General features: G+C 41.9%; 2 protein-coding genes and 1 non-coding gene across 11 annotated transcripts in view; all 3 read left to right on the forward strand.

Annotated features, from left to right (window-relative positions):
• Window positions 1-3,210, forward strand: part of N4BP2L2 (NEDD4 binding protein 2 like 2) — a 63,182-nt gene extending 59,972 nt beyond the window's left edge. Inside the window, exons 10-11 of one of the 3 annotated variants that reach the window (XM_029210015.1) lie at window positions 1,658-1,837; window positions 3,183-3,210. The gene's annotated coding sequence lies outside the window, so the exon portion shown is untranslated. The remainder of the gene's footprint in view (window positions 1-1,657; window positions 1,838-3,182) is intronic. The other 2 variants (XM_029210013.1, XM_029210014.1) reach the window with 2 other exon arrangements.
• Window positions 3,211-7,018: 3,808 nt separating this feature from the next.
• N4BP2L1 (NEDD4 binding protein 2 like 1) overlaps window positions 7,019-25,375 on the forward strand; it is a 35,210-nt gene continuing 16,853 nt past the window's right edge. For 5 of the 7 annotated variants that reach the window (XM_029209778.1, XM_029209781.1, XM_029209782.1 and 2 more), the window contains exons 1-2: window positions 7,019-7,404; window positions 24,967-25,094. In XM_029209778.1, the coding sequence (XP_029065611.1) occupies window positions 7,229-7,404; window positions 24,967-25,094 (304 nt within the window). In that variant the 5' untranslated portion in view covers window positions 7,019-7,228. Of the gene's footprint in view, window positions 7,405-9,223; window positions 14,139-24,966; window positions 25,095-25,375 lie in introns of those variants that run through there. The other 2 variants (XM_029209783.1, XM_029209777.1) reach the window with 2 other exon arrangements.
• Window positions 16,679-16,810, forward strand: LOC114888467. The gene has a single exon (XR_003791800.1). It is a non-coding gene; the product is annotated as a small nucleolar RNA SNORA16B/SNORA16A family (small nucleolar RNA).

A 25,375-nucleotide genomic window follows, 5' to 3' on the forward strand; every position in this document is an offset into this window, starting at 1 on the left:
GTTTCCATTTCTCAGCTAACTAGAAATACACATATACCCAGTAAAAATGTTTTTGTTTGTTTTAAACATGGTTCTGCTGAAAGAAGAAGGGGAAGGACTAAAGATCTGGGAGAAGAGTTTAGAGATTTGGAAAATGTGGGATAAATATAGGAGGGGAAGAGATAAGGGGCTATGAGGAATTCCAGAGAAAGGAGGTGAAGAAATTCATTCATTTGTTCAACAAATGTTTATCGAGTTGCCTCAGTTCAGACATTGTTCTACACACTGAGGATATAACAGTGAAAACATTCCCGGCCTCATGGAGTTTATGTGAGGCTTCCCCTCAGTGTGACACCAGTATAAGCAGCATGCAACAAGCATGGGTATACTTGGCAGTAGCTAATTTCAGAGTGTTTTCTATCTGCTAATTTTGTGTCAAGGACACTTTATGGACCATACTTTTTTGATTTTTATGTTCATCTTCTACATTCATGCTAAACGAAATGCCCTCTGTGAACCTCACAGAGCAGTCATCCCTAATTATTTGTCCTCTCTTTTTGGGGAATTTTATGAGTGCTGTAGCCATGTACAGGTTTTTTATAATTGTAATGAGAATGGGCCTCTTAGTTTTGTGTTTGGCATAATTAATGATCAGTGGGCGTCAAGGGGTAAACAGAAATTTAGAAAGAAGGAAATAGCAGGAGAATGTGGTTGGCTCTGGGAGCCTCAAATCCCTGCCTATTTCAAAATCCTCTTCTTGCTGGTGGCCAGGGTGTTTATATTGCCTCACTTCTTTAAGGACGTAGGGCAGAGTGCTGGAAAGAGGATGGGTTCGCATCTTGAAGCTACTGCTGACTGGCTATGTGACCTTAAACAGATTACCCTCTCAGATCCTCAATTTCTTCACCTGTAAAAAAATTACATTCATAATACCAACCTGTCATGGGGATAATAAATGAGGATTAAATGAAATAACTTGTGCAAAGTTCTTAGCATAGTGCCTGAAAAATACTAGGCTCTTAGTTAGGGTTAATTCTCTTCCCCTGAGTACCTTAGTTGGTTACAGCTTTGTCTTTGAAATGCCCCTGGCAGAATAGAAATTGTGTTATCTAGGACAGGGGTCCCCAACCCCTGGGCCTTGGACCGGTTCAGGTCCGAGGCCTGTTAGAAACTGGGCCGCACAGCAGGAGGTGAGTGGCGGACGAGGGAGTGAAGCTTCTTCTGCACTCCCCATCACTCACATTACCACCTGAACCATCATATATCTCCCCCACCCCGCCACCATCCGTGTAAAAATTGTCTTCCACGAAACTGGTCCCTGGTGCCAAAAAGGTTGGGGACCACTAATCTAGGAGAGCAACATATTGACTCAATAAACTTGTTAACACATTTGCATGAATTAAATGTATTTATTATTAACTTTATAATGTAAATAGCTGGGTCATCAGGAAATGGGACATAGACCAGGTTTTGATTTAGAGACAGAAAGTTGGGCATAATCAGGAGGACAGGCTCTTGAATGAGGCAGGACCAGGCAGGGTGCGGGGCTGTGGGGACAGTGTGAAGTTCTAGATATGAGGGGGTGGCATAAATAGGTCAGGAGTTTGGGAAACTGACAGCAAACTCCATTCATGTCACCATTTTGTCTGGACTTGTCTGGGCTTGTGTTTGTTTGTAGTTGAAGTCTCCGTCTTCCTGGTACTGTTGAAGATCCTCATCATCAAGAAAGAGTGCTAAGTGCCAAACTGAAGGATAATTTAGAGTAATACACTCAGTGGATACCGAAATTGGTTTGAATAATCTGTTCAACTATTCTTAATCAGTTTCCTGATTACTAATAAAAAACTCAACGAAAGAGGTAACAACTTGAACATTTTATTATCTAATTTTGAAGATACCCTACTTTATTTCATGAAGAAAATAAGGCACAGAAAACTTGAGTAGCTTATTTTAAAAATTGCATCAGAATAGAAGGATAGGCCCTATATCCAAGTATGGGTCCATGATTCCATTTCTAGAATTCTGAAATCCAAAAACCTCTGAAAACCAAAAGTTGTTTTTATTTTGTTTTGTTTCTTAAATGTTTGGCATGAAAACTAAGTTGGCAGCAAGACTTGACCCAAACAGACAGGTTAACTTTACTCCTTATTTATCCCACTTAGCGTGACTCTTCAGACATTTTACTGCAGAAATATTAATGTGTTAAATTGCCAGGGGTGCCCTAGACCCCACTTAGAACTTCCTAAATTCTGAAACATATCTGACCTCAAGGATTTTGGTTAGAGACTGTGGGACTTGCACTATACTACAATAATAATTATTTTTATTATTACTATTATTTTAGTTTAATCGTACTTAACAAACTTCAAATACAAAAATTCGTATTTGAAAAATATAAATTAAGGGGTGATTTCTCACTATTCAACATGTAGGCATTTATGTAATCTGTTTTCAGAAAGGGAGTGTTGCCTGCCGTATCTTGCCTCTTACTCCTCCTCATCCTGTTTTATCTTCTCCAGAGAATAAACCTCCAGGCTTCTGTAGGGGGTGGGCAGCTGCCTGACTGTGTGGACATTTGTTTCTTAAACAGACTTTCAACTGACCTTCCTGTTTAGAGTCCCACGTCCAGCCCTAAATCTTCCAATTCCTGAAATTTTAGGGGTTATGCAGAGTAAATAGTATTGTTTCTTGGCTTTCTGTAATTCAAGTTTTATTTTTAATTTTTTTTCCAAATTAATTAACACTGAGCATTTAGCTTTCCAGTTTTTGAAATTTTGTTGCTGTGATCTTCTCTCTTTTCTTACAGTTTATACTTGAAAATAATAATGATTACCCACCCTGCCAAAAAACCTTTACATTTTCGTGGGGTTTCAGTGAGGGAGTGGAAGTTAAGTATTTGAGTTCTGTCTGCTTAATCAGGAACTGAGCACTTTTTTTAAAATAGCTCAATGTTTTTCCTATGTTCATTTTGTACAGTTTCAGTTTATCTTTCTACTAGACTGTCAGTCTCTTACAGACAGAGACCAAGGTCTTCAGTGTTTGGTTGAACTCCCTAAGGTCTTGCTCTCTGTGCAGGCTCCTAGAGCCGTTGTGAAACTGGACTTACCTTTGGCCTGGGATGGGATGATTTCAGGGAAGAGCTGATCAGGATTAGGGTTGAAGCAGAGGAGACTCTGGCATCTGGCAAATGTTTGCTTTCTTAGGAGACTTCGACAGCAACAATTATGGATTTCTAATGAATACATTAGAGTCCACACCACCATGGCTGTAAGTAAGGGTAATATCATAAATATTTAACAATGAGTATGGCAGGGGTGGTGACCAGTTCTGAGACTCCTTTGTACTGTATTGATGCATACCAGCTAACTACCCACCTAGGCTTCTACTTAGGTTCCAGGAAGCCCCCAGCTTTCTTCAGCTCCTGCCTTTATTACCTTGCCCTAATTTCCAGAATGGAGCTTTAGAAAAATGGGTTGGGGCTACTTTCCCCACCTCCCAGGCTTCCTCCTCAAAACTTATACTCCTCAAGTGTCCCTGTGCACAGTGGCAAATACTAGGTGCTGTGGAAATAGAATTATGGTCATCGCCTTTGGGGAGGAGTGTGATGCCAAATAGAGAGAGGGAAGGAATATAGGAGGCAGAGGCAGTGTGAGGTTAGAATGAGCAAAATCAGTCTTATCCAGAGGACATTTCTGCATTAGCAGACTTATCCTAGGCCACCAGAGTCCTGAGCATTTCCCCTGTCAATTCAGGCAAGCAGACATACTCTGCATGACTGCTCTCCCCTTGTCCCCCTTCCCCTAACCTCTTCCAGCTTCCTGCATCCTCCATTGAACTTCTAGGGGAAGGATAAGGGAAGAGCCAGGAGGGAGCAGTTTTAAGTATAGAGGCACTACCTCTGAATGGCCAAATAGTGCAGACTGTGGTGGAAGGTGAGAGCTGGAGGTGCTGTAGCAATGAGGGGTCCACCATAGAAACAGCTAAGCAGGCACAGAGGGATGCTTTCCTGTCCTTTCAATTCATGTCACTTATGTAACAAGGTGAATAAGTATGTATATAAGGCATTTTTTTGAGTAAAAAATCAGATAAAAGCTTTTGGTAGGCGAGGAAAGGACACAGGATTAGAGAAAATTGGGGAGCTACTACCTATATATTTTAAATGGTTCTACTATGTTACAGGGTCTTTGGTTAGGCTGCTTTGGAAACTTCATCTTGGTTTCAGACTTCTGCCATCTTGTCATCTGCAGGAGAGGAACCCAGGGCTGACTTACAATTAAGCATTCCAAATCGTGGGGTATTTGGAACTGTAGGTTCGAGGGTTAAATTCCTGGTTTCCAGTGGCTCTTCCTGTGCACCCTCTTATTTTTCCACATCTTGTTAAACAGTAATAATTAGAGAAACATTTGAATGTTTCTTCATTTGCCAGAAATTACTCCTGAGATTATTTCTTTATGTCTATCATGGTAATGGTTTGTAGTGCAGCAACGTGAGATTGTGCTGGTCATCACCTTCTAGAGAAATGGAACAGAACCTTAGAGCTGAAAAGCTGGTTAGGTGAACTGAGGGCATGAAGGAGTGTTGTCACAGGGATCCTCTGACTCGGGGGTAGCCTTCCTCTCTGGAGGCTGCCACCTAGATAGGGCCAGTAAGGATCTGAACGTAGATACTATCTGGGAGCAGGGTGGTTCTCAGATCTGCCAATAAGGTCACTGACTGTTTACATTAGTCCTTAGCTGACGTTATCACTATCTTTTTTCAGTGTTAATCTTTAGTAAATCCCAAGCTCAGACACATCTACTGAGAAAGCAGTTTGGGTCCATATACAACTATTGAGCATCTCTGAATGTCAGATGCTGTGTTAGCTCTTGGGGTGACAAGGGCAACACTGTTCTTGCCTTTGAACTTACAGTCTAGTGGGAGGAAACAGACACACAAACAGATAGCTTTAAACAGTGTGGTTCTGAGGAATAAATTGGGGAAAACAGAGCTTGTTGACTAGTTATATCTGGGAGCTAAGAGAAAGGAGAAGTGTCTGGGGTCACCTTCAGATACTGCCAACCATTTTCTCCTTCTTGAACTCTCCCTCCTTGGGGCTCCACACACTGTCTTACAATTCTGTCTCTCGTACTCTCCTTCAATAGATCCACTTCAAAGACTGTCCTTAAATGCTGTCCCCGAGCCCCCTCTTCAGCCGTCTGCTCTTTTCTCTATCTTCTTCTCACAGGGGAAGGATTTCCAAAGCTCTGTCTCCATCTCAGACCTCTCTTCTAATAGCACATTGACATTTTCCAGCATCTACTTCATCGCTTCAGCTGCCACAGGCACTGCAGACTCAGTGTGCCAAAACTTCTAGCCCCCAAAGCTGTGTGTCTTCCTGCTGCCCTCTCCCCCGCTGCCTGGGACACCCTCTATAGAAGGAAGTAGAAATGGACAGAAGTCTCATGCAGCACTGTCCAACAGAAATATGTCAGCCACATATGTAATTTAGACTTATCTACTAGCCAAGTTAAAAAAAAAAACATGAAATTAGTTCTAATAATATATTAACCCAATACACAGCATGTTATCACTTCAACACATAATCAATATAAAAATTACTGAGATATTTTACATTCTTTTTTTTCATACTGAAGCTTTGAAATTCAGTGTACTTTAATCTCAGTTTGGACCAGCTGTTGTTTGGGCCAGTATTTCAAGTGCTCAATAGCCACATGTGGTTATTGGCTCCTATGTCAGAGAGTGCAAGTCTAGAATGAAAAAGGTAGTTTTGCGGCTGGGTAAAAACGGTCTTGTAAGAAGTATTGTAGATACATGGAAGTATGATAGGATACATACATTATAAGCATCACTATTTTTATGATTCATGTATATTCTCCATTCCTTATGGTTTCCCCCTAATATTTAGAGAAGCTTTTGAAATTTCAGTGTTTCTCAGAAGAGCTAAGAATCCTTCCTCCAATGCTGGGAAGGGATTTTTCAAGAGAGTAGCTCATCTCCCTCCGCTCCCTCCTCCACAGAACCCCAAGAGGAAGGCGAAATTGTCAGCACATAGCCCCCCCCCCCCCCCCCCCGCACTTGGATAGTTCCTTCCACCGAAGCTTATTGTGCAATCTCTGGGTTTTGTTTTAGAAGGAAATTGCTTTTCTTCACAATTCCTTTTCAAAATTTTCATACCTTAGCTGCCAGAAACAAAATGTATTTACTTTACAATGGTTATTACAGCCAAAGCCACCGTATATCCCGGATTGTTCAAGGATGGTGTTAATTTTTAATATTGTCTCTTTCAGTCCATGCATCTTGAATTTTAGTTCAGAAAATAGGATCTCTCTTTCACACTCCTGAGTGTGAAACAGTGGAGAGTACTGTGGTGATCAACCAACTGGCGCTCACCAGTTCCTGGAACTTAGAACTTAATTCTGGATGCTTTTCTGTTGTTTCAGTAGACTGCTCCTTTCCCTGCTCCTGCTCCTAGGGAGGCCATCCCTTTCCTGTGGCAACAGGGCATGAACCTGGGCAGTAGCCCGTCCTTCTCAGGAGGCCTAGTTTATACTACTGTTCATAAATCAATCTGAGTTTTAAGAGGTGCTTTTTTTGAAGAAGAAGAAAAAGAGATTTCTAAAGTTATGTAGAGGCAACAAAGCTTTCTAAGAATATTTTTGGCAGGCTGATACAGAAGTATTTAAAAAAAGGAAAAGATACAGGCCCTGGGAGAGTGGTGTTAGCCGTTGGGACACCAGCCAGATATTGGTGCTCACAAATTGGGGGAGACAATGGTCTTTACTGTTACTGTTCAAAATGCTGTTCACGGTCTCTTATCGTCAACTAAAATTATTTCACTATCAAGGTCTAGGCCAGTGTTAGGTGGGGTGGGGGAGGGCTTTTGCCTAAGGCCTGCCTTCCACGCGGGCGGCCCGGGGAAGTGTCCAGTGTCCCACCCGGTGGGCCTCTCCCCCCAGGGCGAAGGGCACCCGGAAGCGTGGGGGGGGGGCGGGGAGGCAGTGGGGGAGCGGGGCGGGGGTCGCGTTGCCCAGGATTTCCCGGCTGTCAGTCTCCCAGCGTCCCCAGCTTTCCAGGTAGGGACGACCCCTCCAACGCAGCGCAGTTCGGGCGGGTGGGAAGGAGGGGCTGGGCTCCGAGCGCCCGCCCCTCCATCTATCACATGGCCGGAGAGCCACAAAAACAACAGCTTTGGCCAAGACCGTGACTTCAGGAAGGGGAAAGCAGTGTTCTCGCAGCCAGCCCCCACCCCATGGAGGAGAGTTTTCTTGAATCCTTTGGGAGGCTGAGCCTCCGGCAGCAGCAGCAGCCGCCTCGGCCGCCCGCCCCGCCGCCCCCGCGTGGGACACCTCCGCGCCGCCACAGCTTTCGGAAACACCTCTACCTCCTGCGAGGCCTCCCGGGCTCGGGGAAAACTACGCTGGCCAGGTAATGACGCGTCCGGGCGCCGCGCGCGGACCCGGCCGAGCCAGCCCCTTGCCTGGCCCCGGCCCGAGACTGCCGGGGGGAAACCGGGCCGCCCGGTGCCAGCCGGGCCGCGGGCTCGAGACGCGGGTGGCCCGTCCCGTTGGTTTCCATGCTGCACCCTCGCAGGAGGACGGCTGTCAGCACTGCGCCTGGCGCGAGCCCCAGATGGCACCGGCCCCCGCACGGCCCCTGCGCCAGCCGGGCGGGTAGCCTTCGCCCCGAGCCTCGCAGCGCGGGGTCGGGGGCCCGCGGGCAGTCTTCTTCAGGAAAGCCCGATGGCGACTACAGAGGAAACCACCGGGCCTCCCGCTGGCACGCAGGCACCCGCCACGGTGCGGCAACAGGCGTTTTAAACCTGAGTGGAGAAGCGGGGGCCCAGGGGCAGGGGCTGGGACCCGGGCGCGCGGCCGCGTAGAAAATCTGGCGGAGGGAGGCAGCCCTGCGTGTGCTTTGGCGGCTGCGAAGGCGCACAGGTGCCCGGGGGAGGGGGTTGCGCGGCCGCTGGAGGCCGTCATTGACACAGCTTCGCCACGGGAGCCCAAATTGGTTTACTCGCTAGGTGCGCCAGCGGCCCCCGTACCGGGTCAGCGTGAATTGCACGGCCTCGTTGCTGGGGCCACGTTGCTAGGCCCGCCGCTCCAGCCTCAGCTCCCTCCACTCTGTCCTGCGCCTGATGTTCCTGCAGCGCTGAACTGTTTCTCTCCTTGCCTTTGCTGGCGCTGCCCCGCGTGCCTGGTTTGCCTGCCCGGCTTGCCTTCTACCGCCCTCTCCCCTACTGATTCCAGCAGCCCTTTACGACTCAGGCTTATTAATCCTCGCCCTCCGGGCTCCCCCGCTTCCTGTTTACACCTCTGTGGCTGCGCTTGGTTTTGCACATGGTTTCGTTTATCCTTCTGTAAGTTTCTTGAAGGTAGGGGCCGTATCTTACCCTGCAAAGCACGGTGTCTGGCAGTAGTATGTGTTCAATAGAAGTGGTCCCTTGCCCTCAAAGAGCTTTCCATCTCACCAGAGAGGTAAGGCTAGCTGTAGAACCATGGGACTGGCCATAGAACTGTGGAACCAATGAAGAAGAATCAAGGTCGTAGCACACATTGAGAAGCGGATTTGAATGGTACACAAAGACCGTGGGAGCAGGGTCTGGGTCCTTTAGGGTCAGGGAACTGTGACAGCCCTGGTGTTGTGCTGCCAGTTTTAGTTAGGATTCCTGGTTGATTTGTGGAGTAGAAGCCTTTAGCAAAACAATATTGCTACATTTTCACAGATTCAAGAGATGGGCGACTTCCAAACGGCCATTGGTACCCTTTGCTAAGAAGCACACACATTTCAATAGGCCTTCTCTCTGGCTGGGTAGAGAATGGGGGAGCCTGCCTAGAACCCAGCAGAACTTGGTTATTTTATGATACAGTCATGGTGGGTACATCTGTTACCAACAAGGTATCTTCTGAAATCAAATCCCGATCAGTTTTACTTCGGCTTTGCTGGTCTGTGGCCTATCACACACTGTCCGAGAAGGCAGTAAACATCTTTGGCCAGATTTTGTTTATAATTAAAGAAGGGAAGTAATATGGTGAGTGGAAGGTGCACAGAATTGAACAGCAGAAGCCGTGAGTTTGGGACCTCACTTTCCTCATCTCTAAAGCGAGTGGATTGGCCTGGGTAGTCTTTAAGGTCCCTTCTGGCTCTAACATTCTACACTTTTAGGATTTTAATTCCTGGTTGACATTTGGCTAAGCGGAAGACACCGGATGAGAGACCAGCTTATTAAAGAACATCTCTCTAGGGACGACTGGTGTGAGCACTTCCCTGGGAGTCTGAAGATTGTGCCTTTAGATTCTCTTCATCACAAAATAGTTGGTGACTTTGGGCAATCACCTGCCTTTAATTCTTTTTACTTTCCTTTACATGTGAATACTGAGAAGGAATTAGATGATTTACTGAAGATCTTTCTAGCTCTTAATTTCTAGTTGTCAGACTTAAAAAAAGTTTTGTTAATAATGGCTAGGTAGGGAGCTCTGACCTTTGAGTCAATTTATGGCTTCTTTTTTTTTCTTTCTTTGCCTGTGCCCCACGGCTTGTGGGATCTTAGTTCCCCGACCAGGGATTGAACCCGCACCCCCTGCACTGGAAGTGCGGAGTCTTAACCACTGGACTGCCAGGGAGGTCCAAGCTCTGCCACTGACTCGATATGATCTCAACTCCTCTGCACCTCAGTTTCCTTCCCTTTTAAATAGGGCTATCTGCTCCGTCTACTTCAGAAGACTCTTGTGAGGATTAAATGTGTATGAGAGAACTTGTTAAACTTTAAAGTGCTGTATAAATTTTAAGAGGCATTAGTTACTGCCGAAGATGTTGATCAGTAGAGATAATCTTCAAGGTATTCTTAGGGAGAAGTCTGGCTCTGAAGTGAAGGAGGCAGCTGGGAGTTGATATTGTGAGTTCTCTTGATAGGCTGGGCATTGGCAGTTCTGAGAGCACAGGACTTTGGCCCTGCTTTGGGGTGTGTTGTGCATTTACATGGAAATCCGGAAAGTAGGCAAGGATACAGTCCACAGCTCAGCGAGGAGAGAGGTCTGCAGGGAGGATGCAAGGTGTAGTGGGTGTGACAGGCCATGTCCCTCAAGGAGCTGCCTTCCCCACTTTTTTGTTGTGGGGTCAGGTTGGGGAGAGAAGGAGAATGGCAAATTATTAAAAAATACATGTGTAAGAAAACAGTAAAACTGTAAGCCTATCTTATGTATTTTTGGATTCTGGGAAATTCATATTTTCATTATTCTATGTATTTTCCAAATTTTCTATAATGGACATGTATTTCTTGGATCAGAAAAATAAAACTTTTTTTTCTTTAAAACTTGGAAATCGTTTTTACAAATGCGGGTTCAGCTTTTTTTTGCTTAACTTTTGTTTCTCATTTGATTAAAGAATTAAAAATGTTTTTGAAATTAGAATATGTCTGGTCTTCCAAATCAATGTTATATTTCTATGCTTTTCTCCTATATGTTTTCAGTTTGCAGGGACTGGAATGTGGAAACCATCTATTTAAATTCTTTGGACGGGTTAAAAAAAAGTTAGAGTTGTATCTGGTTTAAAATTTTTAAGTACATCAGAGTACTAAAAATTTAGCTTGTCCCTTATATGTGTTTTATCACCTCTGTTTCATTTAAAAAGCATTTCAAAAATAGGTTCTTACCATTGACCTGTAAGTCCTGCTTCCAGAAATTCATCCTAAGACAATAACTGGACAAGTGCATGAGGATAGAGGGATGTTCAGAGTTTTTGATGTGATAGAAAAAAATATGAAAAAGAAAAAAATGTGAGCCAACTTAAGTGTACAAAAATAGAGAATTGGCTTATAAGTCATGAGTCATTAGTGAGAACATAGATGTACATTTGACTACAAATAAATACACAAAAATCCCATTTTCTGTTCAAAGAAATGTGTAAAAAGATATTGTTCATAGTGTTAACGCAAGTTAGTGTGCCGGACGCACAGTGAGCCCAAACAAACTGAAATGTTGGAGTTTGGAACAGAGGAAGGTTTATTGGAAGCCCATGCAAAGAGAAGAGGTGGCTCATGCCCTAAAAAGTCCTGAGCTTCCAGAAGGGCTTCGGCAATGCACTTTTAAAAGCCAGGTGGAGGGGGCGGGTCGCAGGGTTTGTGATCAGCTTGTGCACGGTTCTCTGATTGGCTGATGGTGAGGTAGCAGGGTGGTATCACAGGGAGGCCTGGAGCTGTGTGTTTATGGTCATCAAGTAGTTAACGTCTTGCATTTGTTGGAGAGGGGAGTTTTTTACATCTGCAAGACAACTCAGGAAATGTGCGTCAAATACTATTATCTAGATAGTTCAGAGAGGAGCCAAAGCAGAGGATATGGGGGAAGGCCTGTCCCAGGAATGCCTCCATGGGGTCCTGCTAGGTTACACTAGTTGATTTTTAGGCGGTGGGATGGAATGTAGACTTCTGCCCCTGAGTTATTTTCTCATTTTTTCTACAACAAATACATATTACTTGTTAACTTTTTAAAGGTGAAAATAACTTTAAGTTAGCTGCAAATAGTTTTATTCAGTAACTTGGCTCGGTAGACCTAGGTTGTGTGATGAAGCATTTATTAAATAACCAAGTAAATATGTCATTTTCTATATAAAAAGGCTTTCCTAGGTTTATTCTTGATTGGACATACTAGAAAGCTTTTTTAATCTGTAAGGAGACTGATTTTAATTATTTGGTGCTATTAATTATTTAATATTTTATTAATTAGCGTATGAACTAGCATAGGTCACTTAATTGAACACTTCAGGTTCTTCTTCATTAAAATGAAGCTAATATTCCATTAGTAAGTTTATTGTGAGGATTTAAGGTACTGTGGTCAACAAGGATCCTATGCTTATGAATGTGAAAGCACCGATGAATGTGTGGGCCATAATAAATACCAACTATTGTTAATTTTTCACTAGTCAACAGTAGTAGTATTTACTGAGTACTTACAAGACTGTTAGCACTTGCTTAGTAAGGTATATACAAAATAAGATTAAGAGCCTACAGAAGACCAACAAATGGAAGACAATAACCAGTACACTGCTGTGGGTAAGTAAAGTCTCATGGGGAATAGCCTGTTCTTTGCTGGTGGTGTTCAAGGCCAGGGGAGTCACTGGGCATGGTTAGGAAGATAGGATAATTAGGGAAGAGCTAGTCTCCTCCATGTGGAGATGATTCTTGACCTGGCCTTGAAGACCAGGAGGATGTGACTGCACAAAGGAAGAGGATTACCATCATGAATAAGGAGATGGAGATGGGAAAGAGCTGGATGTTCTAGGCTCATGAGGAGCATGGTTTTACTGCAGTGGGTTGTTTATATTAGTGAGTGTGTTGGTTAGGTAAACCCAGGGCCAGATCATGGAGAATGTTAAGATCTGGATAAAGTAGTACAGGGTTGAGAGAAGAAACAGGATTCCAGTCCTAAGACCCTTTCACTCTCATCACGTGATCCAGAACTATTTCTTTTTCCACAGCTGAACTGATAAACTCACTTGGATCTGCACTTGTTCTGTCCTCCGACTTCAGTGAAAACATCTGTGGACGTCTGTTTACCTCTGTGCTTTCTTCTGTGCGTGTGTGGACATTTTAACTGCTTTTAAGTGTCCAATTAACTGGTATTAATTACATGATGTGCAACCATCTCCACTATCTTTTTAAAAAAATTTTTATCACCACAAACAGAAACTCTGTACCCGTTAAGCAATAACTGCTCATCCTCCTGCCCTCGCCTCAGCCCCTGGTAACCTCTGATCTACTTTCTGTCTCCATGTATTTGCCTACTTTAGATACCTCATGTAAGTGGAATCATACAGTATTTGTCCTTTCGTGTCTGGCTTATTTCACTTAGCTTAATGTTTTCAGGCTTCATCCATGTTGTAGCATATGTCAGAACCTCATTACTTCGTGGCTGAATAGCATTCCCTTGCATGGATATACCACTAAATTGTCCTTTTGAAATGAAATGAAATGGCAATAGTATAGTCTTTTTTTTTTTTTTTTCTTAATGACGTTATTTGAAAAATTAAAAGTTGTCAACCTTATGTCAGTCCCCGGAATGTTTTTGAATCTTTACGTATCAATCAAAGCAAAGTCTGGGGACCACACTCTAGGACATATGTCCTTTGCAATGTGCTAGTTTGTTTTGGCACCATCAAAAATGGTTTGTAACATGGATTCGGTAGGTTCAAAGGATGTTCACTGACAGCTGTCTTTTCTCCTCATTTTTATCTCTGGACGACATGGAATTTTCCATCAAAAGAAATACCTTTTCATTATTTCTTGGCATTAGAGCTTTCCAAAGAGGTGAAAGGATGCTTTCCTGATGTGATGCAATGATGGGACAGAGATGGGGACAAAGGTATACTTTACAAACAAACACAATTTTTAAAAAAATATGGGAAACAGTGAGAAGAGGGGATTAGTTAACTAAGTAGTGAGTAATTAGACCCCAAAGTGTACTCACTCCACAGTGCACTAAGCCAGCAGGCCTGGACCATGGTGTTTTTAATTATGAGGGTAGGGCTGTCACAAATAAAAGCAAGGTCAAAATAGGAAGTTGGCAGTATTCCAAGCCTGTGTGTATGAAAATAGAGTATCAGGCAGGTGACATCTCAGAGTTTTAGCCACTTAGGTCTACTTGGAGAAGGTACTTTTTATATTTTTAGTAATTTTCCTAAGATGGGTCCTGAATCTCTTCTCCCCATCGCTGAGAATCCTTGCAGTGCCTCTCTTTGGAGGCTGGGATGAATGAGTACTATATGTGCTTCCTATGTTCACAGAGAGTAAGAACACACTCTGCAGTATGTGTTCACAATCACTTACTAGAAAGGTAACACAGGAGAATCCCCACCACCATAGTCCTGGAGCTGTCGGGGTAGTGGAAGAAGACCCTGCTGAATTGGGCAATATAGTGTCGCAGATGTGGTTATGATTAGAGAAGCAGTAGGAATAGAGGAAGAAATGAAAGGGGAAGAATGTTTTCATAGGAAAATCTCAGGAAATGAACAAGAAGTTCCCACAGAGTTCATCTAGTCCAAGCTCAAGACACTAAACTCTGAGAAGTTATATACTTTTAAAAAAAAATTTTATTGAAGTATAGTTGATTTACAATGTTGTGTAATTTCTGTGCAGCAAAGTGACTCAGTTATACATATATATATATATACACACACATATATATATATTCTTTTTCATATTCTTTTCCATTATGGTTTGTCACAGAATATTGAATATGGTTGCCTGTGCTATACAGTATGACCTTTTTGTTTATCCATCCTATATATAATAGTTTGCCTCTGCTAATCCTAAACTCCCATTCCTTCCCTCCCCTCCCCCCCTCCCTTGGCAACCACAAGTCTGTTCTCTATATCTGTGAGTCTGGTTTTGTTTTGTAGATATGTTGATTTGTATTGAATTTTAGATTCCACATATAAGTGATATCACTTGGTATTGGTCTTTCTGACTTACTTTGCTTAGTATGATAATCTCTAGTTGTATCCATATTGCTGCAAATGACATTATTTCAAGAAGTTGTATATCTTGATCAAGTTCATAGCAATGAATTCTCCTTATTTCTAATCAGAGCTTTTTCTTCTGCACCAAAGGAAGAGGCTAGTGGGACTAAAGTGGTAAAAGTATAATGAGGTTGGTTTCGATCTACTGTTCATGAAAAAACAGGTAAAGGCCCTATTAAGTGGGCTTAGTTTACCTGGATTTCAACTGTCAGGGTAAGGAAGCCACATGTTATTATTTGTCAGTATTGGTGATATGTTTCTTCTAATACAAAAAAAAATTACCGAGGAATTGATTTTATTTATTTTTGGCTGCGTTTTGAGTCTCCGTTGCTGCATGTGGGCTTTCTCTAGTTGTGGTGAGCTGGGGCTACTCTTCATTGCAGTGCGTGGGTTTCTCATTGCAGTGGCTTCTCTTGTTGCGGAGCACGGGCTCTAGGCACACGGGCTTCAGTAGTTGTGGCACACAGGCTCAGTAGTTGTGGCTGGCAGGCTCTAGAGCACAGGATCAGTAGTTGTGGTGCATGGGCTTAGTTGCTCTGCGGCATGTGGGATCTTCCCGGACCAGGGCTCAAACCCGTGTCCCCTGCATTGGCAGGCGGATTCTCAACCAGTGCACCACCAGGGAAGCCCCAATTTTCTTTATTAATGTGGTACCATTGAGGGCCATGGGGAGAGATGAGATTTGGATTTCTAAGTAAGTATTCATATTTATCCTGACTGTGATGTGTTGGGGAGAGATAGCCAACACTGACCTCCCAGGGTTATCTCATGTTTCTTCCTCATTCACTCACATGACAGGATATTTATAACATAACCCAACTTAGTGCCCAGGTTCCTTCTTGGCATTTTGATGAACTCTTCTCTATATAATGGCAACCGTTCTAGGCCCATTCGGACTCTAGAGGAACCCAATATGAAATTATTATCATTCCAAGTTACCTAAAGATAGCTAGGCTCTATGAGATTAAGGAAATAGTACGATAAGAGGAAAACTAGTCTCACGTCTGATTGTTCCTTCATAATGCTCTCCGTCGCATTGCAGGCATGGCTTGCGGAGAAGGCTATCTGTTTTGATCAAGGTAAGAGCCTGGGAAAGGGTATGGCAGTAATGGAGACAGAAAAGAAAGCCCACATTTACTGAGTATTGACTGTATGCAGGCACTATATATGCTAGCTTACTGGATCTTTACAATAATCCTAACATGGAGTGTTTTTATGTTACAGATGAGGACATTAGGATCAGAGAATCATGCATTTGATTCTGAGATTCAGGATTTCATAATGCACAAAGTGGTCTTACCTTACCAGCGATGTTCATGGACAAAAACACCTACATCCACTTTTGACAATTAAGGAGTCCTGTTGAAGTATTGTATAACTAGAATATTTCAGTGTTCTTTACCCATACTTTTTAAGGTTATGATGAAGAAAAGGGTCTGAAAGGGACCTTCTCTGTCATCCAGAAAGGCCCTCTGGATGGTAGCACCTCTCCAACCTTCTTTGCCTCTTACTTTGACTTTCTTTTCTTTCTTGAACTTAGCACCACTTGGCATATACATAGCTGTTTATTATCTATTTCTTTTATGAGAAGGTAAGCTTCATGAGATGTGATGCAAGCTCCATGAGATCAGGAGCTTTATTCTGTTCAGTCCCTAAAAGAAGGCCTGGCACATAGTAGGTCTAAATATTTGATGGATGTGTTAATTCCAGAAACTTCCTAAGAGTTGGTAGCTCAGAATCAGCATGGGTCTTGAGTAAACAACAAAACCAAAAAGGAGATTATTCACATAAAGAGAAATGTAAAAGAATGCACGAGCTGTTGAGAATAGACAAGAGGGGGGAAAAATAAAGAAAAAGAAAAAAAAACTTTAATTCCGTTCATAAGAAACCCATTCCTGTGTTTTACATGTGAAAATGTTTCACGTGCCATCTCCTTCACCCAATAGTTATCCTAAAGAGGGATTTAAAAATAAGTATCGGGCTTCCCTGGTGGCGCAGCGGTTGGGAGTCCACCTGCCGATGCAGGGGACACGGGTTCGAGCCCCGGTCCGGGAAGATCCCACATGCCGCGGAGCGGCTGGGCCCGTGAGCCATGGCCGCTGAGCCTGCGCATCCGGAGCCTGTGCTCCTCAACGGGAGAGGCCACAACAGTGAGAGGCCTGCGTACCGCAAAAAAAAAAAAAAAAAAAAAAAGTATCAAAGATATAGCTGTTTTCCCATTTAAACAGCAGTCAAAAAAGAGCCCAGAGTGACAGTTTTCCTGTGTGGCCACTGTTCTGTTGTCTGTAACTGCTTTATGACATTTTGGGAAAACACAGCTAAAAACAAGTTAGTGCTGAGGTGGGTGTGCTTCTGATTCCTTCTCTTCAGAGCATGGCTGAGTTGAAAACATAAAACATAGCCTGTGGCATTGCTGGATTCTCTGGAAGGGTGCTGTTCACATTCAAGATACTGAAAGGAATTTCTCCTAGAAACTGCAGTGGAGCCACACTGGCACATGAGGGCTAACTGTTAGTCTGGTTTTGGATCTCATAAACATGCCCTACTTTGGAGGTGTGAGGAGTGAGGGCAAGAGTGAGCGTAGGACAGCCTGGGAACTCTTCACTGGAGTCCCCTTAGCCACTGTGGCTTGACGGTATCCATGGTGCTGGTGATGGTTGTGCTCCATCTCTCCAAGGGCAGGGCTCAGCCTTGGCATGGTGGTTGGCAGCACCGAGAAGGGCAGGCCACACCGGGCTTCAGGGGAGACTGGCCCGAGATGTTTACAGACATGTCTCCCTCCCCATTCTCCTCAGGTTGTTGGGTCACTGAATCTGTCTCCTGCCTCCCAGCTTAAAGTCCTTGAGAATTCCAATAACATCTAGAGGGAGTGCTGGAATCTAAGAATTCTCTTTCCCAGTCCTCTTTGGGGGTAAATCTGAGGTTTGGGTAAAATTCTCAACATGTAAAGATGAGTAAATAGAAATTCTCCTCACACAGTTTGGGACCCTATACAAAGTTTACATAATTAAGACAACAGAGCCTAACATTCAAGAACCATTCATACAGTTACCAAATATTTATTATCTCTCATGTACCTGGCATTCTTCTAGATGCTTAGAATAGAGCAGTGAACAAAAGAAACAAAAATCCCTGCCTTCATGGAACATATATTCTATCAGAGAGAAAAATTTTTTTCTGAAGGAAAGAAGGAAATCTTAAATAACATCTGCTCTGCTCTGTTCTTTCAAAAAACAAACAAAAAGGATTTAATAGCTATTCCACTTGGAGTATATACCCTCAGGAGACATTGTACATATGCACAAGGAGATTGGCACAGTGATGTTCACGAAAAGTTGTTCATGATAGAGAAAATTGCAAACAACCTCAATGTCACTAGAGAAAAGGATAAATGTGGTTTGTTTATTTTATAGCACTCAATCATAGTGGTTTAGTGTATAGCTCTGAGGCCAGAAGCCTGGGTTTTAATCCAGCTGTACCACTCTCTGGTCTTTTTTTTTTCCGCCAGCTTTATTGAGGTGTAATTAACACATTGTGTAAGTTTAAGGTGTACAATATGTTGATTTGATACATTTCTTTATTGAAAAATGGTTACCACCGGACTTGCCTGGTGGCGCAGTGGTTAAGAATCCACCTGCCAATACAGGGGACACAGGTTCGAGCCCTGGTCTGGGAAGATCCCACGTGCCGCAGAGCAACTAAGCCCGTGCACCGCAGCTACTGAGCCTGCACTCTAGAGCCCGCGAGGCACAACTGTGGAAGCCCGTGCACCTAGAGCCCATGCTCCGCAACAAGAGAAGCCACCGCAATGAAGAGTAGCCCCCGTTCGCAGCAACTAGAGAAAGCCTGCGCACAGCAACGAAGACCCAACACAGCCAAAAATAAATGAATAAATTAATTTTTTTTAAAAAAAGAAAAATGGTTACCACTGTTGTTAGCCAACGCCTCCATTGTGCCACATAATTACCATTCTGTTTTTGTAATGAGAATATTTAAGATCTCTTTTAGCTACTTTCAAGTGTATAATAACAGTGTTAACTATAACCACCATGCTGTGCATTAGAGCCCCAGAATTTTTTTTTTTTTTTTTTTTTTTTTGCGGTATGCGGGCCTCTCACTGTTGTGGCCTCTCCCGTTGTGGAGCACAGGTTCCGGACGCGCAGGCTCAGCGGCCATGGCTCATGGGCCCAGCCACTCCGCGGCATGTGGGATCCTCCCAGACCCGGGCATGAACTCGTGTCCCCTGCATCGGCAGGCGGACTCTCAACCACTGCGCCACCAGGGAAGCTCCCGATCCCCAGAATTTATTCATCTGATAATTGGAAGTTTGTACTCTTTGAGCAACATTTCCCCATTTCCCACACCTTCAGCCCCTGGTAACCACCATTATACTCTCTTTCTATGAGTTCAACTTTTTTAGATTCCACATATAAGTGAGATCATACAGTATTTGTCTTTCTGATTTATTTCACAACATAATGCCATTAAGGTTCATCCATGTTGTCACAAATGGCAGGATTTCCTTCTTTCTCATGGCAGAATAATATTCCATTGTATATATTTACCACATTTATCCATTTGTCCATTGACAGACACTTAGGTTGTTTTCATATCTTGGCTATTGTGAATAATGGTTCAGTGAACATGGGAGTGCAGATAACTCTTCAAGATCCTGTTTTCATTTCCTTTGGGTATATAACTAAAAGTGGGATTACTGGATTTTATGGTAGTTCTATTTTTAATTTTTTGAGAAACCTCCATTCTGTTTTCCACAGTGGCTGCACTAATTTACATTCCTTCCAACTGTGCACAAGGTTTTCCTTTTCTCCGTGTCCTCATCAACACTTTTAATCTCGTCTTCCTGATGACAGCCATTCTAACAGGTGTGAAGTGATAAGCTCATTGTGGTTTTGATTTGCGTTTCCCTGATGGTTAATGATGTTGAGCACCTTTTTACGTACCTGTTTGCCATTTGTATGTCTTCTTTGGAAAAATGTCTATTCAGATCTTCTGCCCATTTTTAAATTGGATTGTTTGGTTTTTGCTAATGAGTTATATGAGTTATTTATATATTTTGGATATTAATCCCTTATCAGATATATGATTTAGAAATATTTTCTTCCTTTTGGTAGATTGCCTTTTTATTTTGTTGATTGTTTCCTTTGCTGTATAGAAGCTTTTCAGTTTGATGTAGTCTTATTAATTTTTGCTTTTATTGCTTTTGCTTTTTGGTGTAATATCCAAAAAATCATTGCCAAGACAAATGTCAAGGAGATTTTCCCCTATGCTTTCTTCTAGGAGTTTTATGGTTCAGGTCTTATGTTTAAGTCTTTACTCCATTTCAAGTTTTTGTGAGCGGTTTAAGATAGGGGTCCATTTCCATTCTGTCTTAACCACTGCCACATACTAAACTAAAATTTTAGATGGACTGGGGAGTAAAATGTAATAGAACATGGATGAATATTTACATAATCTTGGGTTGGGAAAGACTTGTAAATGTATTACCAAAGACAGAAAGTAGAAAATAAAAGATGGATACATGTGACTAAGAAAACTTCTAATAACTGAGACTTGTATGTTAGAGTTCATTATAAACAAAATTAAAAAGAAATTGATGTACTTAAGAATTTTACATATTCAAAAAGAAAGCCATAAACCTCCCAATAAGGAGGTTTTATTAGGACATGAAAATGCAGTTCACAAAAGAATATCTCTAAATGACCAGCACGCATAAGAAAAAGTATTTAAACTTGCTGGTAATCAAAGAAGTTGGGGCCAAACTAAATACCTAACCCCACAGAGCATTGGTTAAGTAAATTATGGTACATCCATATGAATAACTATGTCATAATCATTAAAAATAATGGCACAAAGTCATATTTCATGAGGTAGGAAATAATTGCTGTGGAGATAAGTTTGGTGAAAATAAGTTGGTATTCTCTACATTATGTTTCTGTTTTTATGTAACAAAATATCAGATGAGAGAAAAAGAAAAAAATTCTGTCCCCTGGAAAAAGGATCAAAATATTAACAATTATTTTTAAGTGGGGGAATATAGGAACCTCTCCTATTTTGCAGTTTCCTCTTTCAAAATATTTTGCCTTGAATATGTATTACTTTGCTAATAAGAAAGGAAAAGTAGTATTTTTAAGGTTGGTGTAGACAAAGACACAGGAGCCAGCTTGAAGGGTACCTGCTGGTCAGATTTGGGGCCATTTGCTCATCATAAAGAATAATGATGGTAAGCATTATCAAAAGGGAACAGGGAAAGAGAGCTCTTCCTTACTAGACAATGCCACCTAGTAAATATAGAAGAAATTACATGGGATAATCAGTATTTGCAATTCCCGATGTAATAACTGATTTGACAGTGATCGGCAATGAATGTAAAGATCGTTGAGGGAAAGGTTGTTGGGGAACAGGATGTTAACGTGGAGTCTCGTGTTTCACACCCCCTGCCCACCAGCATTACATAGTATTACAAGGGAAGCAATGCACCTTTACAGTGGAGAGATCTAGCTGACAGCACCTTTTAGCCAAGTGGTCAAACTTAGCACGATGGTACAAACGGTCATTATGTGCAATCAGAAGTACACAAACATCACCTCTGTACGTTCCTTCTAAAAATGTTTAACCTGTATCTAATTATGAGGAAACAATCATGCAAACCCAGAATGTGGGGCAGTCTCAAGCCAACTGACTAGAGTTTTCAAAAAGGAAACCAAAGAAGGCATGACAGTTCTAGATTAAAAGACACCAAAGAGACATAATAACCAAATGCAGTACTTGAACCTATGAAAGATATTATTGGTACCATGAAGGAAATTTTAAAATTTTAAATTAAAAAAATCTATTAACATTAGCTATTATAAATAGCTATAATATAAAATTACAATGTAAATTAATACACTTATAATTTATTTATAGTATATATTTATAATATTTGGTATAATTTATAATTATAATAAAGTAATGTAAATTAATGTTATTTTTAAGATGTGATATAATTATGTAGGAGAATGTTCTTATTTATAGAAGATACTTGACAAAGCATTTAGGAACAAAGTATCATGATGTCTGCAACTTACTTTTAAATGGTACATCAAAAATACATATGCGAGAGATGTAAAATAAATGAGGCAAAATGTTAACAACTGTAGGTGAAGGGTAAGGAGTGTTCATAGTATTATTCCTTCAACTCATTTCTATAGGTTTGAACCTTTTCTACATATAAAAGGTTGGGAGGGGGAAGTTCAGGTGGCAATAAAAAGGAGAGGGCAAGTATGGAATGAGACGAGGGACGTGGCAGCCCAGTACAGTGTATGGATCTTGTTTAGCTCTTGATTCACACAAACCAATTATAGTAATATGTTTATGAGAAAATCAGGGAAATCTGAACACTGATGCGGTATTTGCTGAAATGAAGTATGAAGCAGATGGAACAAAACTGGCCATATGATGATAATTGTTAAAGCTGGACGATGGGTACGTGGGGAATGATTATATTATTCTGCCTACTTTTGCATGTTGGAAAATTTCCATAATAAAAAGTTAGGGGTACAACTCAAAATTACATACTAATGTTGGACTTTTGTCAGCGAGTGGGGAGTAACTAATAGATATCTAAATATATTCGCATGGTTCTCTATTATTAAATAAAAGAATGATGTAAGTTGTGAAATCAAGATTAGAGCCTTGAGTTTCTCTTCATAGTAGTGCTTTCAAGTGAATTTGGGGGGAGCTGTGGAGGTGAAAATTATGTGGATGTAATTGTCTTTCTATTTTTTTCCCTTTTATTTTCATTCTCTCAATTTCCCTAATGCATGAGGCTCCTGACCACCATAAAGCAAGCTAGAGCTGGGGCATTATCCTCATCACTTCTGAAGCTGATGGAATGGTATTTATTGCTTCCACTTAAGTTTGAGACTCTCAAGATTGTCTATTTAATCAGTTTTTCATTTAGCTAGGAGAGCTTTTATTGTCTTGCATATTCAAGATGTACCATGACTGCCAGTGCTAATTTAACATTCAGGTGAAGATAAAAAAAGTTTTCGAAGGAATGATCATTCAGTAAGATCATGAAGACCGCTTTTTCTTCCTCCCTTGCCCACACATTCCATCCGAGTTGTAAAGGTGAAAAATACTCATATTTTTGCCTTCCTGTTTGTTAGGAGGACCATGTAGGCTACAGTGGAAAACATGAGTAGATAAGGCTATGTCTATGAAAAGAAAAACTCAACTCTGAAAATGGCAAAACAAAACCTATAAGTGGCAGACTTAATAGGAAAACAAATGAAACCAGATTTAGAAGGGATATCAAAAAAAAAAAGTCCTGGAAGTAATATCCGGAGTTGCTTAACATAGTACACAAAAGATAAGGAAAATAAGTTACACAGTATTATTTAAACTCTGAATGAAGCTTTCATGATTTAGATTAGATAATATTGATGAAAATAATTTAAAAACTGTAAAGCATTTACAAATATAAAATACACACACCTGAAAATGCAGTTAGTGTTGCCCTTAGATTTTCTTCTAAGGTGTCTTTATAATAATTGTTCTCATTGGAGGTTAAAGTTTGGATCTATGATTTGGGCTTTTCAGTTTGAGTGTCTTTAAAATCAAAAAGACATTTACAAGGAAACTATGCGAATTTGTTTCATCAGATCTTTATACTTTTCTTTCATGTCAGTTTCTGTATCTGTGGTAGATTTAAAATGGCCACATTTTCTTCACCACCTCTCCCATTATGTACACACTGCAATGTACTTTACTATGATGGCATGTAAACAGTCTTAGTTGGAAAATTTGACTTCATTTGTTTTCATTATTAATAAAATACCTCACATTTGTAAAGTGCCTTACCTCTTGGAAAATGTTTTCCCGTACCTAATCTCATTTGAGCCTTACTAGAAGCTCTGTTTAATAGGTAGTGATTATTATACAAGTTTTCAGTCAGGAAAACAGAAGCTTAGAGAGAGAGATCACATGACTGAGTAGTGGAAGAGTCAAGAATTGAACCCAAGTGTTTCAACCCAAGCGCTTCGTTATCTGTGGTTTCAGTGCCTTGCGTTCTTTCCTGATTAAAGAGAATTCTTCTTGATGGGGAAGAACAAACAGTTGAATAGTTCTGTTTTCTCTTTACATTTCCTGCCCTTGTCACCCTCCAACATTTTTTTCCTCCAACTTTTAAATATCTTTTTATTCTGAGCATGGCCATTTTGTTATGTACTCTATTTGCCTGGTGAATTTGTTTGATGTTAGAATTATGCTGGTGAGTGCTGCAGGGAGAAGAGAAATAAACATACATTCATTGTGTCAGGTGCTGCGCGAGGCGCTTCCTCAAGTTATTAAGTCATCATCCTAACTTAGCGAGATAGGTGACATTATCCACAGTTTTTACAGATGAAGAAAAGAGGCTCAGAGATTTACCCAGTTACCTATCTAGCATAATAGCCATCTTCTCCCCAGAAAAGTCTGAATAAGGATATCAAGTGGGAACATCTTCTCTGTGAAGTTTTGTTTTTTTTTGTTTTTGTTTTTTTTTTGCAGTACGCGAGCCTCTCACCGCTGTGGCCTACCCCGTCACAGAGCACAGGCTCCGGACGCGCAGGCCTAGCGGCCATGGCCCACGGGCCCAACCGCCCCGCGGCACGTGGGATACCCCCGGACCAGGGCACGAACCTGCGTCCCCCGCATTGGCAGGCGGACTCCCAACCACTGCGCCACCAGGGAAGCCCTGTGAAGTTTTTTTTGTGCAGAACTTAATGTGGTTTTTTGGGGTTTTTTGCTTTAAAGGGGGAACTCCATGATGGTTTTTCTTTTTTCTGTGATATTTTCATATTTAGAGAGAGTGATAGGGGTTTAGGAAGGCATGGGGAATGTTGGAATCTGCCTCTTTTCTTCTCCTGCTGTGGCTTTAAAATTCGATTTAGGTCACTGCTAAAATGTTACCTAATAGAGGTAGCACACACATCACATCACTTTAATCTACATTTCATACCTCAGCAAGAACCAATATCTCAGATGGGTCCTTATGGAGAACAGATCTCCAAGGCGAGGGAACCCAGGACAGGTGAGGGGATGCAGGAAGGGGCTGCAGCATGAGGGTGTGGGCAGTGGTGCATCACAGAGGAATGGCAGTAAGGGCTGTGCCCACAAGGAATGACTCTTGTCACACCCGCAGCGTAGCCTCCACAGGTTCATCTGGAGTCACTCCTGGTTGCTGCAAAAGTCAGTGGTGGTGACCAGCACTTCCTAGTTTCAAGAGCTGGGCACCACCCACAGTCCCGTCAGCCTTCTCCTTCCCCCTACGAAAGAGCGATACCTTCTAGAGAGAATAAGCATCTCATGTTTTTGATATTCAACAACTCAAACCTGGTGGTCTCATAAACTGCTAAATGTTGGAGATGGAAGGAAATGATTTATATTATGAAAATGCATGGTCATAAAATAATCTATTTCCCCACTTTCCAGACAATTGCAACACGACTTTCCCAGGGCCCTGATTTTCAGCACGGATGATTTTTTCTTCAGGGAAGATGGTGCCTATGAATTCAATCCTGACTTCCTGGAGGAAGCTCATGAATGGAACCAGAAAAGAGGTGACAAATTCCTTTCCACACCCCTGGTAAATCCTGTTGTGCACATAGATTGTAGATACTGCAAAATGAAAAAGGTTTATGGAAGGAGCTTAATCTAAAGTTCTGCCATTTTTTCCCCCAAACAGAATGCCAGAGTGTAACCTCCCTAGATTCCAGGAAAAATAAAATTATTGATAGTGGGTTCTGAAATAGGTGGTATTAAAGTTGTATAATGAGCACATCCTGTAATAAAAATAACAAAATATGGAGTACGCTCACCCTTCTCTGATTGTTGCTTGTTG

This window comes from Monodon monoceros, unplaced genomic scaffold (assembly GCF_005190385.1).
Source record: "Monodon monoceros isolate NGI ecotype Baffin Bay Population unplaced genomic scaffold, NGI_Narwhal_1 Super_Scaffold_8, whole genome shotgun sequence".
Taxonomy (NCBI): Eukaryota; Metazoa; Chordata; class Mammalia; order Artiodactyla; family Monodontidae; genus Monodon; species Monodon monoceros.